This window comes from Medicago sativa, chromosome 7 (genome assembly GCF_051527215.1).
Source record: "Medicago sativa cultivar Bolivia chromosome 7, Bolivia_mono, whole genome shotgun sequence".
NCBI lineage: Eukaryota > Viridiplantae > Streptophyta > Magnoliopsida > Fabales > Fabaceae > Medicago > Medicago sativa.
In genome coordinates this window covers 102,656,089-102,678,437 of record NC_140755.1, presented here as the reverse complement: position 1 = coordinate 102,678,437, position 22,349 = coordinate 102,656,089, and the positions used below count along the sequence as shown (strand labels likewise).

Below are 22,349 nucleotides of genomic sequence, written 5' to 3'. Positions count from 1 at the left end.
CCAAAATAGAAGAAATGTACTTGGTCAATGTAAAATGATTGAATTCAATTTTAGTTCTTTAAAAATATCCCCAATTGGTTTTTATCTTCTTAGAATTTGAAATTACCCTTTTCTGGTTCTTGGAGATGTAAGAATTTAATCACATATTTCGGGCCAAATATTAAAACTCTAATTTTAAAAGTTCATTTTGTATGCGGTTAAATGAATGACAACAGTTTGAGTTGAGTATGTTTAAAAAAAAAAAAAACAACAGATTGAGTTGAGAATAAATTTATGGAAAATGCTTAAACCAGCGAAAAATATCATAACGAGAACATCACTAAGCGGTATTACTGCTATGCAATTGAAATTCCATTATCCCATCAACCCGTTTTTTCCCGGCCAGCATGTGATGTGATTGGTTGCACAGCAGTTCGAGACGAGATCGAGACAAAAAGCCTTGCGAGAAATAGCAACACTGTAAATTTATAGTCAAAGTCGATTATGAATTGCTTGAAATTCTTATTTGTAATCACAGCGACATCAACAAATTTGGAGAATAAGTGATGATTTTGATTTTGGAAATCTTGCCCTAAATTAAACAAGGGGGGATATTGATTTGGAAAGGAAGAAAGGGAAATAAAAAACGTTTTTCTCCATTTTAGATAAAATTTACCGCATCAACACAACTATTGTTTATGTTTTGACGAAATATACCAACTTGCATTAACCAATCAGAAGCTTTTTTAATTTTACCAATATTTTTTTTAAGAGACCGATTTTTTTTTTTTTTTTTGAGGGAACTTAAGAGACCGACTTATACCTCAAAATAAAATAAGTTCTAAATCAAATTAATCTTAATTTCTGTGTGACGAACAAAAATATAACAACCTTGACCATTTGATAAAGATTTCTTTTAAATTCAATGGTGTCACATAGTACATTACTACATTACATATTAAAAAACAAACAAATGAAACAGTTGCTTGATAATGTAAATGGGACACGCAATGGATTTAATTGGCAATTGGAAAGAAACGTGAAATGAAAGAAATCGATGAGTTTCAAGTTCAGCTAACTACCAGCTGGATAATATGGATAGATGGCACTTTGTAATGCGAAGTAGTCAAGTCCAACTCAAAGTGGAACTAGAATAACCCAAATCTCTCTATCAGTCTATCCTATCTACCATATTAAAATGAAAAATACTCCCTCCCTCTCTCTCCTTTTTTTGTTGTTGAAAGAATGAAAAATACTCTTATATACCTTTGGAATATTATTATTATTTTTAACATACCTTAGCATTCAATTATTTTATTTTCCATTCTACAATTAACTATATACCTCCTCTTCCACTTCTAATTGTAAGCAGAGTTTAAAAAGAAAATTGTTTCAAAATATGAATGTTCTTCAAATATGTGTTTTTTTGAGAGCATTTACTATTATTTTTAAATATAACTGGAATTAGTTATCAATTTATCTTAAAATATTAAAAGTTAACATTAAATACAATTATAAACAATTGGTGATTAACAGCTATATACTTCTTCCCCTGAAAGAAAAGTTATGTACTTCTAGTAAAAAAATACACCATCTATTCTTATATATAAGCAAGAGTTGAGTAAAAAAATTGATGTATTTCGTTTAACATTTGAATCAGATATATCAATTTTTGTTAATTCAACTTTTACTTTTATATCAAATCGGAGGGAGTAAGAAAGGGTTATACGTAAAATAAAAATATTGATTATGCAAATTATATTTGAATAAAAGTGAAATATACAATGGTGCTTATAAATGGACATAAGGTGTCATGCGAGTTTAGTTCACTTGGTAGAGGATAATGCATAATATATGCATGGGCTGGGGTTCGAATCCCTGACACCCCCACTTAATCACCTTTAAAGTGAATTTCTCTAGTTGTTAGGCTACTTGACAAAAAAAATGGACATAAAGTGTATGATCATGGATTTAATTCATGCAATTTTTCACACTATCTGACAATCCTAAAGTTAAATAAGTTTTTGAAACCTGTAAATAATTTGAATTTCATTGTTAGATGCTTTAATTTTTTAACAAGTTTTGGTCTCCTAAATATTTTTCATCATGACTTTTGATTCATGTTTTTAAGTCAATTATACCTTTCATGTTTTTGAATTCATTTTTTCAAAGTTGTTTAGAATATTATAACAATATTTCATAATTTTTTTTAACCAAATATGTATTTTTGAACGTTAAAAGTTCATATTTAATTCATCCTTTGTTTAAAAAAATTAAACTTTTGAAAGAGAGGTTTTTATAATGTACTACGAAACATAAGCGCAAAAAAATCAATATTTTGAAGGATACACATGAGTTTATTTAATAAAAAAGATCAAAAGTTGTGATAGAAAACATTTGAGGGACCAAAACTTGCTAAAATAATTTATATGGATTAAGAACGAAATTTAAGATATTTATCAGAACTATTTAACATTTATTTTCAAAATCATACTCATGATTGATTCTAATTATTTTCGAGTTAAAGGATAAAGAGTTGAAGATCTTGAGTACAAGATTAAAATTTGAGGGGTTGGGTAACTCAACTTGTTTGAGTTAAGAGATAAAAAATTGAAGATCACGAGTTTTAACCCGAACAAAAAAATTAATCTTTTTTTTTTGTTTTGGTGGTGACCAGGGTTTGAACCTCGAACCTTGCATATATTAATGCATTGTCCTTATCAACTGAGTTAAGCTCAGGATGACAAAAAAAAAATCTTTTTTTTCTTTTTTTTTTTGGTGGTGGCCGGGATTTGAACCCCGGACCTTTCATATTTTATGCATTGTCCAAACCAACTGAGCTAAGCTCACGAGGACAAAAAAAAAAATAAAAAAAATAATCTAACATTACTAATATTTGTCGTAAAAGAACTTTATTATGAAATAGCAGTAAACATGAATTTATTGAAATTTAATAAAAATAAAATGAATTTATGGAGATCGTGACCACTTTTCCATAACCCTAATTTTTTTTTTTCCATAACCCTAATTTTTTTTACATAAAAAAACTATGACTATGTCTTCTTTTGTAAAAAAAGAATGAAAATATCTTATTAGTAAAAATTTTGTTGATCAAACTGTTTGTGTCTAATGACTAGTGGGAATTTATCTTTAAGGTAAATAAGTAAGTAAGTATTTTGATGTCCGTGCCTTGAAAACTGTGCATTGCAACGTCACTACCATCTATATTATGCTCATCTAAACATAAAAATAGGTAATTATTTTGGTCATTGAATGGTTAACGAGTAATCATAACAGTCTTTCAATATATCAGAATTTTAAAATAGTCCATAAGATCATCCTAATGGCGAGGTCTTCACCATTTAAGACTCGGTACCTAATAGATATCCTATTGGAGAATTTTTTTGGGGGTTTCTTAAGACCCAGAGTCTCACTTAAGACCCCGTTCTTAAGTGGACGCACACCACTTTTTAATAAAATAATCATTGTTGAGTTACTTTTGTTGAAATGTAAATGACAAAGAGTTATTGGTGTGACCTATTTATACATTTTGTTAAAGGATCTCTATTTGAGTGGTTGAGTACCTATTATGTACTATTATTAAAAAAATTATAAAAAAGTGATGTGTTCATGTGGATCCGTTTAAGACCTCAAGATTGATGGTCTCCAATGTGGATGCTCTAATTATGCACTTTATTAGTCAAGATAGTCTTTAAAGCTAAAATAATCTCTTATTGAACACAATAAATCTTTTCATATAAGGATCAATAAATACCCCAATAAGGACTGATATGATAATAAACAAACATATCGAGGGACTAATATGATAATATTAACCAACATTTTAATGTCAAAATTATTTTGACGAACAAAATGCATAATCAGATGTTATTTTAAAATTTCGATACATTTAACCTTTCCTTTCATTTAAGGGACCAAAATGAGAAGTATTGTCCCTTTTTTCTTAGTGATGGGATTTAAACTTTGGACCTTTTATATATTATGCATTGTATTTTTAACATAATTATTTTTTATTAAAAATAAAATAGGAGATTAGTCACTTTAGACCCTGAATAGGAAATGAGTCGTCGCTTTAGTCCTTAAATGCAGATAAATTGCAAAATAGTCCCTGAATGTAGACTCTGTTAGTCAATTTAGTCCCTGAATGCAGACTCCGTTAGTCAATTTAGTCCCTACTCCGTTAGTCACTTTAGTCCCTGAAATTGACCAACAGAGTCTACATTCAGAGACTGTTTTGCAATTTCTCTGCATTCAGGGACTAAAGTGATTACTCATTTTCCATTCGGGGACTAAAGTGACTTATTGTAAGTAATTTGATTCGGTCGAACAAAAAATGGACAGTAACAATAAGGGAAAAGAGAGAGTACGAGCTATGAGGAGTAGTTAGTTGGTCCACCACCTAAACCAAAACGAAAACCACTCTTACAAACAACAAATCGTACATTACATTACTATACTTACCACCACCAAGCAAACGTGAATGAATGAATCAGTCCAACCCATTCCATCATAAACTAAACTAAACCAAACCCGTGTGCGTTCGTTCGTCCCCACTCTCTCTCTCTTCGCCTAACCAACCACTAACCAAACCAAACAAACTCTCTCTCTCCCCATGGCTTCACAGCAACACGACACCGTTTTCGCTGAAGAAGACATCGATGACGAAGAAGACGAATTTCACGAATACGAAGAAGAAGATGAGGAAGACGACGACGTTTTAGTCGATGACGAAGAAAACGATCTTCCATCTGCTTCTGCTTCTATCTCCGTTCCCTCCGTCACCGTCGCCGTTCCCGGAGGAGCTCTCAGACCTCCAATTCTAACACCAACCGCAACCACGATCATCTTCGCCGACTCAACCGATTCCAAACGTCAACGTTTGGATCAAATTGAGGAGAAAAAACCACCTATGGTTGAAGATTCACGCAAGCTTTTTCAACGTCTATGGACCGACGAAGACGAGATGGAACTGTTACAAGGCTTTCTCGATTACACAACACAGAGAGGTTCTTCTCATCACAACGACACCGCTCAATTCTACGATCAAATCAAATCCAAGCTTCAACTCGATTTCAACAAAAACCAGCTCGTTGAGAAGATCCGAAGGTTGAAGAAGAAATACAGAAACGTTGTGAGCAAAATGAGCTCTGGTAAGGAATTCGTCTTCAAAACTGCTCACGATCAAGCCACGTTTGAAATCTCTCGCAAGATCTGGAACAACGTAGCGCCAATCGCCGGTGATGTTACTATAGACGACGATGAAATCAATCTCAATCCAAGTCCTAACCCTAACCTCAATTTCACTCCCGTAATTCTCAAAAGCGAGGTAAATTCAACCACGCGGAAGCGTTCACGGCCTCGATCCGTTTCTATCAGAAGCTTTGAGAAGCGTGAATCAAATGATGCGGTAGCATCAAACAGAGATCGTGATTATCTCAATATCAACCTCAATAATCCTAATCCCTATCACAATCACAATCACAATCACAATCCTAATCCTAATGCTTATGCTACAACTGCTACAGTTAATCCTGCAATAACACCTACAATTACTACTCCTAATGTTAATACTAATGCTGCTGCAATTCATGCTAATAACTATAGTAATAATTGTAGTACTGCTGGGAATGGTGTAGCTGGTGTGATTGAAGAGACAGTGAGGAGTTGTTTATCGCCGTTTAAGGAATTGATGGCTGGTGCAATGGGAGGAGGACTGTTTGGATCGCGTGGAAGTTTCGCGATGAATCCGCTACCGTTTCAGACGATGAATTTAGGTTTTGGAGGTGGAGAATTGGTGGATGAGAAATGGAGGAAGCAACAGATTTTGGAATTGGAAGTGTATTCAAAGAGATTGGAGTTAGTTCAAGATCAGATCAAAACATCTCTTGATGAATTGCGTTCAGTTGGTGGATCAGCTCAACTGTGAATGTTGCTTCATCCGTATTCGAACTAGGGACCTTACAATTGCGTGTAAGTTTCAGAGCAGAGAAAATTCTCAATCCACAGTTTAGATTTTAGTTAATTCTTGTTTTAACTTAGTGCTTAGTTTAAGTTATTGTAATTCTTCAATTTTCTCTTCATGTTTACTTTATACAGATTTGCTTCATAATTTATCCACCAATATGGTTGATGAAATGATACTCATAGTTTAGCAGCTAGTTACTTTTCATTCTTAATTTTTCTTTGTGATGGATGATTTCGTAGAGTAATTTTGTTTAATAAAATACAACCTTGTAATTGCTTTGGATTTTTTTTGACAGAATTGCTTTGAATTTTAATAATCTGTTATGTTATGTGTACATAATCAATCCAGAGATCAGAGATGAAAGTATTATTAGGTGGTGTTGTTAGAAACAAGGATTAACCATTGACATTGTTTAGATTAGTACATTGATGTTATATTTTTTCCATAGATTTGCGTGATGATTTTATATTTTTACTCCAATAGATTTGTGCAATGATTAGTTTATCCATTATCCAATGTTTCATTTATGCACCGCAATGTCATATAAAATAACGACGATAGTGCTGTGTCATGTGGCAAAAAGGAAAATAGCACAGGAATAAAATGTTTAATTAATCAAGGTTGAGTGACATGTGAATGGAAATCCTTTATAAAGACAACTATTGAAGCCATCTTACATAATTTATTTATGTGTTTTCTATAATCAAAAGAGAAATGATATTTTGACAACCATTTTTTGACAACTTTTGGACAACTTTCTCTCTCATACTCACATGATGTTGTTATCCTCTCTCTTCCTTTTTCTCTCTCCATTGTTTTTGACCAATAAGAAGTGAGAAAAACAAAGTTGTCAAGAAAGTTGTCATCAAATGGATGTCAAAATATCATTACTCAATCCAAAATGCATCCATAGTGTTGATTCGTTGACATTGTCAAGAAAACTTACCAAAAAAATCTTATTAAACGGTTTAAGTGTTTAACATTCGGTGCTAACATATATCTAGATGTATACATCTAAAAAAAAAAATCATTATTTGTGCAATTCGGATAGGGGGAACTAGCGCATTTTATCTCTCGGCATCCCTTGGGTAAGTTAAGAAGCAACTTTACCTACATGATTCTGAAAGTACATATGTCAACAACACAAAAATGTGATACATCCAATGCGTACATTCAAAGTGATTTTGGGTAGGAAAACTTTTTGGGAGCTCTTTTCTTGTTCTCCTACAGACACTTCATAAGTACAGTATATTTTAAGAAAGGAAAAAAGAATACTACTTTCCGGAAAAAGTATACTTCAAAAAACACGTCTGTCATTTTAGAAGTGTAGGAGGGAGTAGGAGGGAAAAAGAAATCCCCGAATTCCTTCCTAACTTCTAGTCAAGCTGCATTTGCGGAAAGACCTCTTCTGACCTCCCTCATTGCTTCCAAGCCCCCAAATTTTCTGTTTTGTCCTTAAACATAATGTTTGGGAGGACATGAACTAAAGTAGTTTGGGACTTATCTCCCGAACTGTTATTTGTTGAACAATTGAGCATTACTTGGTCATAAGGTCTTGTGTTGGGGTTCTGTTGTGCCTACTAATTTTGCATAAGCTTCGGGGAACCTCCCAAATTGTATTCAGTTCTTATCTCCCGAACATTACATTTTAAGGACCTAATATTCAGTTGTATCTCTCAAACGTTGCGAAAGTACAGCAACACCCCAAACATTCTAACATACAAAAAGACCAGTTAAATAGATAACTCCCAAAGTGCTTCGATTCGTATCTTGCAAACACTATGATCAAGGGCAAAACGGGAAATTTGTGGTGCTTGGAAGCAATGAAGAGGGCCAGAAGAGCACACAGAAAAGGGAGTAGGCAAGAGTCCAAATTGCAGTAACCCAAACCAACATAAGCCCAAATCAAAATACTTAGTTTTTTTTTTTATTTAGAAAAAAAAAAAAGAAAAGAAAAAGAAACAAAGTGGGTTACCTTATCCAAGCGTGTTTCCATCCCAACAACACATTACGATGATAGGTTATCGTCCACACCTCCTCTGTTCAACTTCACTGTCTAACTAATTCAAACTAACAACAACAATGGCTGCTTCCACTTTCCATCTCTCAACTCCTTTCTCTCAAATCCATCCTCTCAAACCCAAACTCCATTACACCAACCCCTCCCTTTTTCTCCTTTCCAAAACCCATCACTCCAACAAACTCAAACCCCTTCATCCACGAAACTTCACTGTAAACTCTGTAGACATATCAAATGAAGAAGATACAACTTCAGAGTCTGAAAAACCCGACTCAGAAAAACGTCGTTTGGAAGAAAAGTTCGCTGTGTTGAATACAGGAATCTATGAATGTCGTTCATGTGGTTATAAATATGATGAAGGTGTAGGTGACCCTTCGTATCCAATTCCACCTGGTTTTCAGTTTGAAAAGCTTCCAGATGATTGGAGATGTCCCACTTGTGGTGCTGCACAAAGTTTCTTTGAAAGTAAAAGCGTTGAAATTGCTGGTTTTGCTCAGAATCAACAATATGGTCTTGGTGGAAATTCTCTTACTGGTGGTCAGAAAACTGTGCTTATTTATGGTACTTTGTTGTTTTTCTTTGCACTTTTTCTCAGTGGCTACTTCATACAATAGTTATCTTTGTTGGATTGGATGCGTATTAATTGTTTGCTTGTATTTTTTGTCCAATGCTTTGTTGGTGACAAGTGTATGTAATGTAGTTAATAATACTCAATAGTAAGAGCCAAGTATGAGGATTATCAATCATTCATCTTACACAGTACAAACCATTTTCCTTAGAAATCTGAAATCTGTCTCTGAGGGAAACTAAGGTAGCCCAAGTTTTTCTTATTCTGGCAAATTATTTAGTATTGACTACCTGCACTTCTGTCCAACTGGAAGATAGCTTCAAATATGGAAACAAATAATATATGTGACTCTTTCGTCCGGATTTAAACTGAGGATCTCTAACTCCTCATCCTTTAGTTTAGTTCAAACTAGTTGAACTACCATTAAAAATAGTTAGGTTTAAAGCTAAACGTTTTTAATGGCCTGACAATTACAATTTGATTGACAGTGTAAAGAGTGCATAAATTAAGACAATTTAAAATTTATTTCATTTTAAAGATTTAAATTTTATATGTCGGATTTTGCTGGTACAAGCTTAACTATCACATACAAAAAGAAAAAGAGGCGGTTAGGATTGAGAAGGACAAGCATTTCACATGCATTTTTTGAGACCTTGTTCGAGTTCATTTTGTCCGGTTCACATTTTGGGTTTGTTTGGGAGTTTCGGGGGGATAGAATGATTTTAAACAAATAGTAAGGAGGAAGTAAAAAGAATATAGAACTTTTCGAAGGAAGAGCTTTGAGAAGTTCATTTTTCTTTATAATACAAAAAAAAATATCTTATTTTGAACAGCTAATAAAATGTATCGAAGAATTTTTTTTTTTTGAGGATTTTGAAAAGGTTAGATAAATTTTTTAAATTTTGAGTTGGTATAAGACTCTCCAAATTAAAAGTATTATATTAATCATAAAGACTCTCATATAACTCCTTACAAAATCAATCTCTCAAATAAGATGAAAGATTTCTATTCTTTTCCATCCTTTCAAAGTCATCCCCTTCTCTACCCTCCTAATTCATAAAGAGCCTTAAGGATTTTTTGAGCTCACTTATAAGGAAATGTGTAAGGCTGCTAACACACAATTGTTGTGCTATAGACATATTTCATCAAAATCAGAGTATATTCCTTGAATCATACTTCGTTATAAATTAAAAGTTTATAACGAATATTCATTTATGGACTTTCATCTTCTCCTTTTGTCTTCAATAATTTATTAACTCAAATATTCATTTATGCTTCTAAGTCAACAACAGCGTCAACAAGAAATTAAAAGTTTTTTTTTTTTTTTTTGAGATAAAGATTAAAAGGTTAACGACATAGTTGAACAATAAGATCTCACATAAATCTAAAAGAAAAATATTTGATGGATTTCAACCGTTACACAACCATAATTTTTCTTCTAAAAAGAACATAGATTTAAATTGAATGTTCAATATTAGAAGAACGAAAGAAAGAAACAATCAAATAAAACAAAAATAAAGTTGCGTAGAACAAGAGGAAAGATAATTTGTTTATTTTTTTTTTTTGGTACAATAATTTGTTTATTTTTAATAATTCAAATAGTAAAACTTGACATTATTTATTCACTCTACACAACAACAGACACGGAGACTGATACAACAACAGACACAGACCGATAAAAGAGATGGTAAAAGGCTGCAAAGGACGTTCGAACCCCGCAATTCTTCCCTTCTCAACACCCTAACACTTGTTATGTGTAAGTTTCACCGCTAGACTCTTTAAAAGGAAAAAGACATTCTACCATCCATATTGCAACCTCCCCTATATAGTTTATTTGGAACTTGATCGATTGGATTACCTTATACGGTCATTTAATTCATTCTACTCCACCAGTCTAAGCTTTACATAACATTGAAGATTGACATCAGATACAAAAAAAATGAAAGACAAGAATTGAATGAGACCCGAGGCTAGCATGATTTTATAACACTTGTTTTACAGTAATCTAGTTGATATCCTCCAATGGCCTTGACCAGCTCAATGAGTACAGAACTTGGAACGTACGACAATTGTGAACATTTCATGAATCTCGGACCTTTCCAGCTGGTTTAGGCCTGGACCACTATCAAGGAAGTCCCATGTCTAGTATGCAAAGATAAAAGCAGCACCTTCCCTGCAGATTGTCTTTGATGGCTTTTGATAACCATTTTTCTGCCTATTGCATGATGGTATCAAATAAGTGCCCCCTCAAACTCCAATTATGAACTTGGATGAGCTCCAGTCTGGGGATGAGGGAAGCAATAAGCAAGAGCACTCCAGTTAAATAAGACAAATAAAGTCCACAACAATCACCATTGATTCCCCTGTTCTGGCATATCTTGGGGATTACGAGTTTTAATTTGGTACACTTTCTTGATGGGTTTATCATAAGCTCCCCCTACTGCAGTTTCTTGATGTCTAGCATACATTCCATTCGTATCTGGAGCTTTACTAATCCAATTTGGAGGTGGTATAGGAGGACCAATGTTCTGGACAAATTGGGGTTGTAGATTGGCTGTGTGCCCTGAATTTTGCGGCCTCATTAACATCATTGCAGGTGTTTTTGATGAAGGCACTGCAGATGACCTAGGTCTCACACCTTCATCTATGGTCAAAGCTTGAAATCCAGTTTTCATGTTGTGGAACTGTTCATGATGCTGTGACCTATCCTGTATCCTAATATTCTGTCTGTCATTTTGCCAACCATTAGACGCTATTGGAAATCTAGGCCTGGTCATCATGCCCTGGGGATTGTAATTTTGTCCATAATAAGCACTTGATTCCTCACCATAATATTTTCCAGATCCAGAGGCTCCAGTTGATCTGACCCTGTTCATTGTATGATGGCTTGGAAACTGGTCCGGTAATCCATAGGATGTATTATTATTGAACTGAAGGGAGTTTCTGACAAGACGGTGAGCTGCTTCTCCTAGTTGAGGACCGGCAATTGCTCCAGGTACCGGTTGTCTGTGAGATGTATCACAAATTGAAAAGTAAGAGTTCTTTCAATGTATAGGACTCAACACTCACATTCTAAAGACCAGATTTCACACACCAAAATCTCCATGAGCATAGTTTGAAGGGCACTGAGAATGTAACCCCTCAACATAACATGAAATATCCTAAATTCTCCACAAGAATATAACTTGAAGTGTGGATGATTTCTTCAAAAATAATCCGCATATAGTAGTAATATTACCGCATTGAACATTAAATTTTAGTAATTCTGGGATGCGTGCAAGAATATGAAAATAACGTTACACCAATGATCAAACTAACAGACTCCGGAATGGATTCTCACCTTTCTCTGGCTTGATGCCGCCTACTATTGTCTTCATGCCATAACACAGGCAGAGGTTTAATATCAAGGGATCGTAATATCTGCAAACATAACCAATTCAAAGTATATGTGATCAATATCGTTGAACCAAAAGGGAAATAGATGAGAAATAAAATTTTCTTTGAAAATAATGACACGGTAGTTGATAGAACGATTTTACACATGGAAACCATCTGAGCCATGTTATTGACACAAAAATCTAGTCATGGAACACCGTGTACGGGATGAATTCGTTAACATTTTATATTAGATGCCAAGAGAAGTATACAGACCTTTTGGGGCATTACTACACCATCCGGAGGTTTTGGGATATGCCTATGACTGCGAGGATTAAGATAAGTAATATTTCTGAAATTTAAAAACACTCAACATAAGTACATCTGAAAATTTTAAAATATTAGGAAGGTTGAAGGAAAACACTTACAAAACTTGATTACACGCGATATCCTGCAGGCCTTTGATGGGAGAAGATACAACGGTTCTGAACACATTTCTTTCATATGACCACAAAAATCCATTCATACCATCACTGCCAATAAAGAAAACATGACAAACCCATGAGCCGTATGAAAAAGCGAACGAGAATTGATAAATAAAGCATATGACAAGCACATTCACTACCTAGCACTTGGGTCAATTGGCAGAACAGGTCTTTGTTGATGAGGCAAATGACTATAATTTTGGTAATAGAATAAGATATGTGGAACCAACTTATGTGCACGGCTGACATAAAGCAAATCAAGCATCTTACTATTTCGGAGCTGTTCCTCCTCCTGCACATAACACATTTCTATTTTGATAAAAAAATAATTGTCATTTTCTTATAAGATTTTTTCTTTAAATGATATAATTTCAAGGCCAACAGTTTTGGACCACAAATCTGAGTTAATTCATATATATGGTGGACGAGAACAATACATAGTAACAAACAACTCCTCCCAGAAAAATGTAATAATAATAAATTTTCCAGACCGTTAATGTGCCTTCAAGTGTCCTTGTGGCAGAAAGCAACTTCTTCTCATCAATGAACGGCAGCTTGGCAACACCCTGAAAATACTCCAAACAATAGCCTTATTACCACTTCATTCTAAAGCTTTTAAATGATGAAAAATCACATACGAGCGCATTTGTACGCACATGTGTACACACGGCAAAACATTACTATATTACCTGCCAGGAATATTTTTTGCCATTCATATCAATCTCAAAATCTGTCAAAAGGCAATCCAAGTAAAATACCAGAATGTATACAAGATATAGCAGAATATATCAATAACAGCCAAGTGATCTCACCAGAAGGATAGAATTGAAGAATAGGCGATGAAGGATTAATCATCAAATCACGATATCTTTCAGGTAGTGCACTTGAACTGTATCAAAAAATTAACAAGCGTCAATATATGAAGATACAATACAACAGATCTGAAGATTCGGGAGGTGAAGAAACCTTGAAGAGGGTAGAGTCCCCATGAGCTGATCAAATGGTCTGAATGGTTCTCCCATAAAAAAAGTTATTTCCAGATCAGCTAAATCTTTAAGATCAGAAGCAAAAGGAGCATAATGGTACGGGTAATACCTGATGAAACAATAAATATTGAAAAAATTAAATAATGAAGTGACGCTTCAATAAAATGAATGGCACTACGAGATAATTACATCAACTCAAACCCCAACGCCTATAGGCTATATCCCAGTGAATATTACAGCTTATTACATTACATTCCTTTTAAAACCATGATTTCAAGTTCATCCTAGCAACCATCGTTTGGGTAATATCAGATTTCAATGAAATTTACAAGTTCCAAGTAGCAACTCACAGTTTCAAGTGAATGGAAAGATGCAGAAAAAACTTGCAACTCAAGTTACTTAGTGCAATTGTGAAAGAGAATATTCAAACCATTGTTTTTCCTCGCTATATTTCATACAAAGCATCTTAAAAAAATATTCATCATCTTACAACACAACGTGGAGAGGTTACACAAGAAAGTGTAATTATGAAATGAGGAATAATTGATATGCAAAACAATTACTTAACACCTGCATCATACTAAAATTGTGTACTCACCAAATAAAATAAAAACTAAATTAGTTGTACGACACACATCAATTAAATTATTTTGGTTTAAATATATTTTGTGCCGACAAAAATACCACCTTTTGAATTATGTCCTTACAAAATAATATTTTTGTTTTTAATCCTTGCAAATATATAATTTTTTGCTTTTGGTCCTTGATGTTCTTTTAGTCTCTGGAAAATGTGTTCATGTCAGAACCAGTCTTTGTAATATGTGTGTAATTTTCATTTTAGTTCATATGTAGTCATAGTATTGGAGGACAAAAACCAAATGTTCTACATATTGTATGTATCAATTCAAACGTAAATTAAGATTTCAGGAACTAAAAGAAACAACAAAGAACAAAAGCATAAAAAATACTATTTGCAAGGATTAGAAATAAAAAATATTTTTACAGGGACTAAAAGCAAAATGTAGTATATTTGCAGGAACTAAAAACATATTTAAACCAATTATTGATTAAGACACCCATTGTCCTAGTATATCAGAATCAAGCTACCAAATAATCGTAAGTCAAACAAATATCCAGAATTCAAGACAAGTCACCTTCCTAGTACTAATAAAAGTCGAAATAAGTTCTCTCAGCATGAGTTTAGAAGTACATTTTTCACCAAAACTCGTTACCAACAGTATATCATGCACATCTTGTTAATCCAATAACATAAAAACAGCAAGCACTGGAGAGCAAATATAACCTATAACTGTTATCTCAAAATAATGACTAACCACTGCCACGAGCAGACACCCTGATAGTAATACCGGCAAACCCAACAAAGGCCTTCTACATATTTCAAGACCTACAAGGAAAGAGGTGACAATCAGCTATCTCTTAATGTGATATGCATAAAAACCATGAATTAATGGAGTTGAGCACAATATCCATTACCAGGAAGTGAGGAAAGTAAAAAAATATACAATCCAACAAATATCTATTAATACATTTGCAGCCAGTGCAGCAGTGCTCAGAACTTATTTACAAATGAGCATGGCATACAAGGAACTATACAAGCATATTCCCTCTTCTTCTTACGGAGACAATTTTGGGTAATCCTCGAGTACCTACTACTGTTGGCAGTTTTTTTTTTATTTCCAAATTCCAATAGAAGTTAAAAAAGGTCAAACCATATACAAATGTTCAGATTTGAATGGAAGGAATACATACTCCTTTAGCACTGAATTATTTTTCCTCCTTGGGAAACACAAGCTGATAGAAAGACCAAAATTCAAGACATGCTATCAGCATGCGTCCAACATTCATTATAGAAAATGGAAAAATTAACAAGCTTGTCTAAAACATGTTTCAGAAAATTGAATATCTCATCATTCAAGATATGGACTTCAAAAAATTAAAGCAATAAAATTGTAATTTAAATACTTATTTCCATTTTGTGCCATCAATGTTTTAGCGTAAGTGTGAATGTGTGTAAAAGAACAGTAAACAATTTCAAGAATACTGGCAGAACTTACTATATCTTTCTTAATTCTCTCAATCTCCTCTGGATCTGATGCACCAAACTTTTCGGCATAATACCTTTCCGTGTATCCAGGCTGTCCTAACTTAACCTGAGATAATAAACGCCGGCAGTTAATAAGAAGATTCTCATGAATTCTAGATTTCTTAACCGTTGAATTTCATGTGGTCTAACATTAGCCATGCTTTCGGTTAATTGTGGTGGAGCTCCCAAACACGTGTTTAAAAATTCAATAAAAATAATTAGTCAAACCAACTGCTCAAATGATTCTGGCAATAACAATTATAACTGAACCTTGTCTACAACTGAGGCACGTGGCTCTTCAGGCATTTCTCCTCTTGCTCTAGCTCTCATCCCTTCATTGAATTCTTGAGACTAAAATTAACCAAAAAACAAGTATTATAAATTTGCAACTAAACTTCAAACCATATTAAAGATACACATGGCTTGTGCATATCAGTTCATGAAATTGACAAGCCCTGGCTTTCATCACTTCATTAATTTCTTGAACCTAAAATACAACCAAATCACAATCACAAGTATTATACATTTACAAGTAAACTTAAAAACCATATTAAAGATATATATTAGTTCATGAGATTAAGAAGCCGGCCTTGAGCAGGCATCAATGTAACTTGTGAATGAATTCCCCTAGAAATGAATCCTAATGTCACAGTCACCCCCTTTACAATTCCTGTTAGAATAATACAAAAGGATGGGAAGGGAAGAGACAACCAAGGGAAACAAATATGAATGTATGTTGGGTCATTCTGACCAAAACCTGACTAACCATTGAGCTATACTAGTACTACAGTCATTTCCGTCATTCATCATACATTTGTTGGATAAAGTATGACAAAACCAGATCAAGTTCATGAACAGCTAGAGTTTACACCCCCTTTTACAACTATTTAATCTGTTAAGTAGCCAAAGTCAATTTAGCTCCTCCTTATATACCCATTGCAACTTTAAATCTTATGAAGCAGTATAATTAAGGCTTCAACTCTTACGAAATAAAATTCAGATCAACTCAAATATGTGACAATAATCAAGATTGAGGAAAACTATCATGTTCATCAACTGAACGGGTAAAAATTTGCAGAAGCAAAATGGAATAGAACAAATTGAAGATTTTCCCAGATCAATATTGACAGAACAATTTTGTTTCGAGGCATCAAGCATGTTATACCAACTCTAAATACCAAGGTTATCAAAATCGGGACTTTACTTCAAGTCGAAAGGGAGTAGCAAAATCGGGACTCGTAAAATTGCAATCAAAATCGAAGGATTTTACTGAAGGACTTTGGTAGAATCGATATAGGATAGCAAAGTCGGAACTCGTAAAATCGAAATCAAAATCGAGCATTCTACCAAAACAAAAATAATGTTAAATATTGCATATAGTCATAAATGACTAAAGTTCAAAGTCCACAAAATACATATACATAAATGTGGGGGGAAGTGAAAGAATGAAAAAAGTTTGCCTTTTGGGTATTTATAGAACGGGTCATGGATTCAAATCGTGTTAATTTACGAACCGGGTCAAAAATTGACCCTTATAAAAAAAATGAACAAAATCCTTCAAAATCCATCAAAATCCTGCGATTTTGAATGGATTTCACGATTTTGTGCGACTTTGATAGGATTTTGCCTGTTTTTGGGACTTTGCTATGGATTTGAGTCGTTGAAGCTACGCAAAGTCTCAAAAACCAGGATTTTGGGACTTAAGTCGCGTTTTTTATAACAATGCTAAATACAGAACATGAAAATATCATAACAGTGACAGTTTTTTTTTTTTTGTTGACAAAATCATAACAGTGACAGTTAACAAGTTTGATTAGTGCAAAACTTCCAATGGTTCAGAAGTTTAAAGATTCATAATAATTACCCATTCCAAAGAGAAATCCAGTCAATACACAAAAAGTCAGAAATCACAATACCTGCAGAATCCGAACTCGTTTCTGAAATATTTGTTCTTCATGAACAGCAACGCACTGAATGAAATTCTCCACTCTCTCTAAGAAAACCTGGAAGGTTTATTTGCAATGATCATTAAAAAAGACGAAACACCGCATGAATGACTTAAAGAGTCAACAAAGCACAGAAAAAAGCAATTGAAGGATTGCCGAAAAAGAATATATCACGTTCAAGAACAAATCACTGACTTACAGCAACAAATGCAAAACCAAATACAATTTGAGAGAAGAGGAATTTACCTCACCCGCATCAGTAAGATAACCACCCATGGCAGTGAATTCCTTTCTATAGATATGCATCAATAAATTCACAGCCCCCTGAGAAAGTAAAAAGCTTATCAAAGAGCACATCAATCATCAGGTGGAAAGCAAACTATCCGGGTAAAGGGCATAACTTAAGCATTTTAAGGTCCCATATCTAAAGAATAAATATCAATATGTAGTAACAAGAAGCAGAACGAATTTGGCATATTTTCTGTTTCAAGCTACAGCTGAGTTTAACATGGCACCTGCCAGATGCTTACCTCACGTATCTCTAATGTTGGCATATGCGGAAGAAAGTCATTGCCAACAAAGAAACATAGAAATACAAAATCATCTACTATGCGCTCAAAGTCGATCTCAAACGGAGGGTCAGGAATCAACAATTCATATTGCAAATATTCACGCAGCACCCAAATGTGAAGAAACTGTGAATAGACTTAATTAGTTAGTAATGAAAAATTGAAAATCAACAGAGAAATAAGTAAAGATTCAGATTGATATGCCAGATTCCAATCCTTCAACCTGATATTTCTTCTTGTGAATTGGAGTATCGTCAACAGGCCAGTCCAAAGCATTATCACCTGGCTTACCGCGACACTCAGCTGCAAGATGGCCAACTTGGCCACACATGTAACACTTCTCTTGTTGTCCAGGAAAAGTTATTACCTGCTCATTGAGATAATTAATCATCAAGGCAATCCATTGAGATCAATAGAGTTAAAATCAGCACTTCATACAGTAGAAACTAACCTCCCTCAATATTGAAAAATGAATCTCGTGTGTAGCCAAGGACAACATAATCAAATCAGCATCCTGATTTAAAGATCACATTACCAACGTAAAAATCAATGAGTTGATAAATATACCAACATCAGATAAAAGGAAGATTTCCAGAATTGGACAAAAACCTACCAATCCATACAAACAGTGTCGAGTATTTGGATCGAAACCAGGAAGGTTACGCTGTAATCGAATATAATCCATTATTTTATGTTCTCCCTCGCCAGGAACATTTGAATCAGAAAGCATGACCTTCAAATAATCACCCAAAGCAGCCCGTTAATAAATCAATAAATAAATATAAATACACATAGACAAACTATCCTAAAAATGGATGTATGTGCCATTTGGGTAAAGAAAATATCAGGATAAGTTCAAGTGCACCTTCGTATTCCGCCAGCCCGGGTTGTAATTCAATCTAGTTTGTATGTAATATTGAAGTGCCACCGACAGCACTGCCATAAACGGAGTGCCAGGAGTAATGACATTTGAGTCATGAGTCTCGGTTTTTTCTTTGGAAGTCAAAAGTTCTAACTGATCATCAAATTCATTCCTAAGCCTTTCCTCTTCAGCTTCCTACAACACCACACTATAACTCAAAATTTCATCACAGAAATAGCAAGACAGCATTGTAAACAAAGGCACATTCATTTCCTTACAGCCTCAGCTGCATCTTTTGCGGCTCGAAAACGGCGAGAACGTTGCTGGTTCATTTTGGCTCTTGGTGCAACACCATCTGAACGGGCAAGAGAAATAAATATGAAAAGAAATGGTTGGAGTGAGAAATCAGTTCAAAGTTAAATAAGACGTACAATCTTAACATTACAAAATATAGACAAAAAGATTGCAGCATTCCAAAAATTGGACACAAGTTTTAATTTTTCCATATTGGCTTTTTCTGCTTTTACAAACACTTATCTAAGTATTCACTTGAAAATATTTGCAGTAAATTTTAATGCTCAAACCGCTTCGGATTGTATGTGTTAAGTTACAAATAATTGAAAAGAAATTGAAGGCTTAATGGAAACCAAGTGGCTAGATGTTAATAAACATCTTTATTGTCATTACTCGGTTTTCGACATCTTGGATTTATAACTTAAAAAGCAGGCAACGAAGATCCGGTAACATTAGTAAATTTGACACGTATATGAGTGAAGTTAGTGCATTACATAAATACAAAAAAAAAAAATAAATAAATAAAGTGCGACATACCAATTGCAAGATAAAGAAGCTTCCTTGGTCGAACCAATGAAAAGAGATGGTCAATGTAGTCAAACATTGATTTAAATACATCATCATAGGTAGCAGGTGCTGGCTGCATTCGAAAAATTAATCAACAAGCAGCATGCAGAACAAAAATTTAACTTCACATTACATGATTACACCATTTCAGACACAATCAATAAATTTCTGATCCAAAATTGCCATAGAATAATAGATTGCTTTACATTTCATGAGATTCCACTCTAATCACGCGATCATTGTTAAAATTGATCTTGAAGACGTAAAGTTATCTAGAAGAACTGATCTTGTCTACAGAATTAGTTCTAACTTACAGCTAGGATTTGTAGCTTCTGACCCCGAATGTAATTTACACACTCAGATTTATGATTCAACTCGCTTTAATGTAAATGTAACGAACATAAATCACTTCACATTGACCTACTTTTATTCAAAATCAAATTAAACTCTGCTTTTATTTAAAATTAATTTATTCAAAATCAATTTTTGTCACGGCAGAACACAACTTCAATAAACACTAGTTACAATAAAAGTTCACAATTCATCTAAACGCATCAACAAGTTATGAACAAACAATTCCACAATATAAATTTATCAATTCACTACACATGAAGACCTTGACAAGTAAATGAAATAACCAAAACAATGGTGAATTGAAAATAAAATTCAGAAATTCATTACTACAATTTTCTTGCTTCTATAGCTATAGATATTGAATTTCTTCAACCGAAAAAACAAAACAATAATTGAATGAAAGTGAAGTAGGTAGGGTAGGTACCTTGCCGTCAGGATGGAAACAAGGATGAATGATACCGTTCATGTCCAAGTATAAGTTATCGAACTCCATGCCGTTGGGATTAGGTTTTGACACATCGACGGGAAACGGAGGACCGCCGGCGACGGAGGGGGAAGGTGCTTCCTCCACGACGTCGACAATAGATCGCGGGTATCGATCCGCGAGCCACCGGTAAAACGCTGGCACTCCCATATTTCCGGTTCGGTTTGGTTCGGCCCGGTCCAGAAACGACCGGCGAGAGAAATAAATAAGATTTAAGAAGAGATGATGATCTCAGTTGCCAGTTTCGAATGTACGGGCGGATGCGGTGGCCGTCTGACAATTGAAGGAAAATATAAGGAAATATTAAACTTTCCTTTTTCTAGTTTTTGGTAATATAAATGGAGTAAATAGTTATTTTCGAATAAAAAAGTTTAACAAAATCATCTCTAGTATTAAAATGTTTTGTTAATCCTCCACCAAAAAAAATGTTTTGTTAATCCTCTTGTATTAGTCTTTTATATAAGTATTTTATTGTCATATCAATCGTTATAAAAGAGAGTTATTTACTGTCATCATTAACTATTTTGGCTAACCTTGTCAAAAAAACTATTTTGGCTAACGGAATACATAATAATATATTATTATTTTATAGTTTTAACGAGAATTACTTTTTGAGATGAGAATTGATTTTGAGAAGTTGAACCAAACATGTTGGAATTGTTGGTTTTCACATTTGAGGCTACTAAAAGTGTTTTTTAGGCAACAAGAAACTAAACCAAACAAAGGCTAAATGGACTAAGAAAAAAAAAGCCTGATTGTTTTTTGTCTTGATTTTTTATTATAGCCTAACCTGATCCAAATTATGGGCTAATGTGTCATCTGTTAAGCCTGATCGATTTTAATAACTCTACCTCGTTCTCATATTTACATTATTAAAAGATAAGGAAGAAAATACATATTTGCCTCAAATTTTCGATACAAGTTTTTCAAACAACTTGAGCTAACTGACTAAAAGAGTTAAAAATTCATGGTTCAAGTTCAAATCATAAAAAAAAAGAGAAAATACTAATATAACAATTAACATTCAACCTTTATTATTAAAAAATTGATTCAATAGGCATTTTGTTCCTCAAATTTGCATGCATCGGTCAATTTCATCCCTCAATTTTTTCTAAATAGCCACTACGTCTCTGAAATTTATAAATGTCAATCAATTTAGTCACTCCATCACGTCTCGCCGTTAACAGTGTTGACATGTCATGTTAAGTGCTGACGTGTAGTTCCAAGTTAGCTTCCACGTGTACTGGGACAAATTTGATAAAAAAATTGATTTTTTTTGGACTTTTTTAAAAAAAAAATGAAAGTCAATACAAATTAGTACATAGTCAAATCGATCCCTGAATTATTCACTAAAATTCAAGTTGACCCTTAAATTATGTAACTCACTATCCAATCGATCCTTGAATCGTTTATCTTATCTATAAATTTAATCCTTGATATTTTCAAAATGAAAAGAATTTGATTCGATTTCATTTCACTTAGGGTTAAACCTTGCTCAAACTCTTCTTATTTGGTTACGCCATTTTAATCTTACCGTAACCAAATCACGTACATGTTCTTCATTTTCGCCACATTTTACATTTTTCTAAATTAATTTGTGATTACTCCGGTTTTGAATTTCATGATTGTTCATGTAGTTTTGTTGAGTAGTTGCTATGAAAAGACATCCTACTTTGTGTGTTGTTGAAGATTTGATGGGTTTGTTTAGATCACATGAAATTGTTGTTTTGAATATACTTTTCTGGTAAATGATTTTCCTCAAAATTTATA

General features: G+C 33.7%; 3 protein-coding genes across 3 annotated transcripts; 2 read left to right on the top strand and 1 right to left on the bottom strand.

Annotated features, from left to right (window-relative positions):
- Positions 1 to 4,340: 4,340 nt before the first annotated feature.
- LOC146911495 (putative transcription factor At3g04930) lies at positions 4,341 to 6,247 on the top strand. Its single transcript, XM_085725365.1, has one exon. It carries the CDS (start codon positions 4,613 to 4,615, stop codon positions 5,924 to 5,926), a length of 1,314 nt encoding a protein of 437 aa, XP_085581491.1. The 5' UTR covers positions 4,341 to 4,612; the 3' UTR covers positions 5,927 to 6,247.
- Positions 6,248 to 7,934: 1,687 nt separating this feature from the next.
- LOC146911494 (Rubredoxin-like superfamily protein) lies at positions 7,935 to 8,774 on the top strand. The gene has a single exon (XM_085725366.1). The coding sequence runs from the start codon at positions 8,048 to 8,050 to the stop codon at positions 8,597 to 8,599; it is 552 nt and encodes a 183-aa protein (XP_085581492.1). The 5' UTR covers positions 7,935 to 8,047; the 3' UTR covers positions 8,600 to 8,774.
- A 1,324-nt stretch (positions 8,775 to 10,098) lies between these two features.
- LOC146911493 (5'-3' exoribonuclease 4-like) lies at positions 10,099 to 20,884 on the bottom strand. The gene is made up of 22 exons (XM_085725364.1): positions 20,520 to 20,884; positions 19,712 to 19,814; positions 19,159 to 19,235; positions 18,884 to 19,075; positions 18,632 to 18,751; positions 18,470 to 18,532; positions 18,242 to 18,385; positions 17,980 to 18,144; positions 17,696 to 17,773; positions 17,420 to 17,506; positions 15,774 to 15,854; positions 15,475 to 15,570; positions 14,734 to 14,804; positions 13,380 to 13,508; positions 13,226 to 13,302; positions 13,103 to 13,143; positions 12,905 to 12,979; positions 12,554 to 12,705; positions 12,357 to 12,461; positions 12,205 to 12,280; positions 11,894 to 11,973; positions 10,099 to 11,559 (listed from the first exon to the last, which is right to left on the bottom strand). Exons 1-22 carry the CDS (start codon positions 20,727 to 20,729, stop codon positions 10,902 to 10,904), a joined length of 2,880 nt encoding a protein of 959 aa, XP_085581490.1. The 5' UTR covers positions 20,730 to 20,884; the 3' UTR covers positions 10,099 to 10,901.
- Positions 20,885 to 22,349: the final 1,465 nt, after the last annotated feature.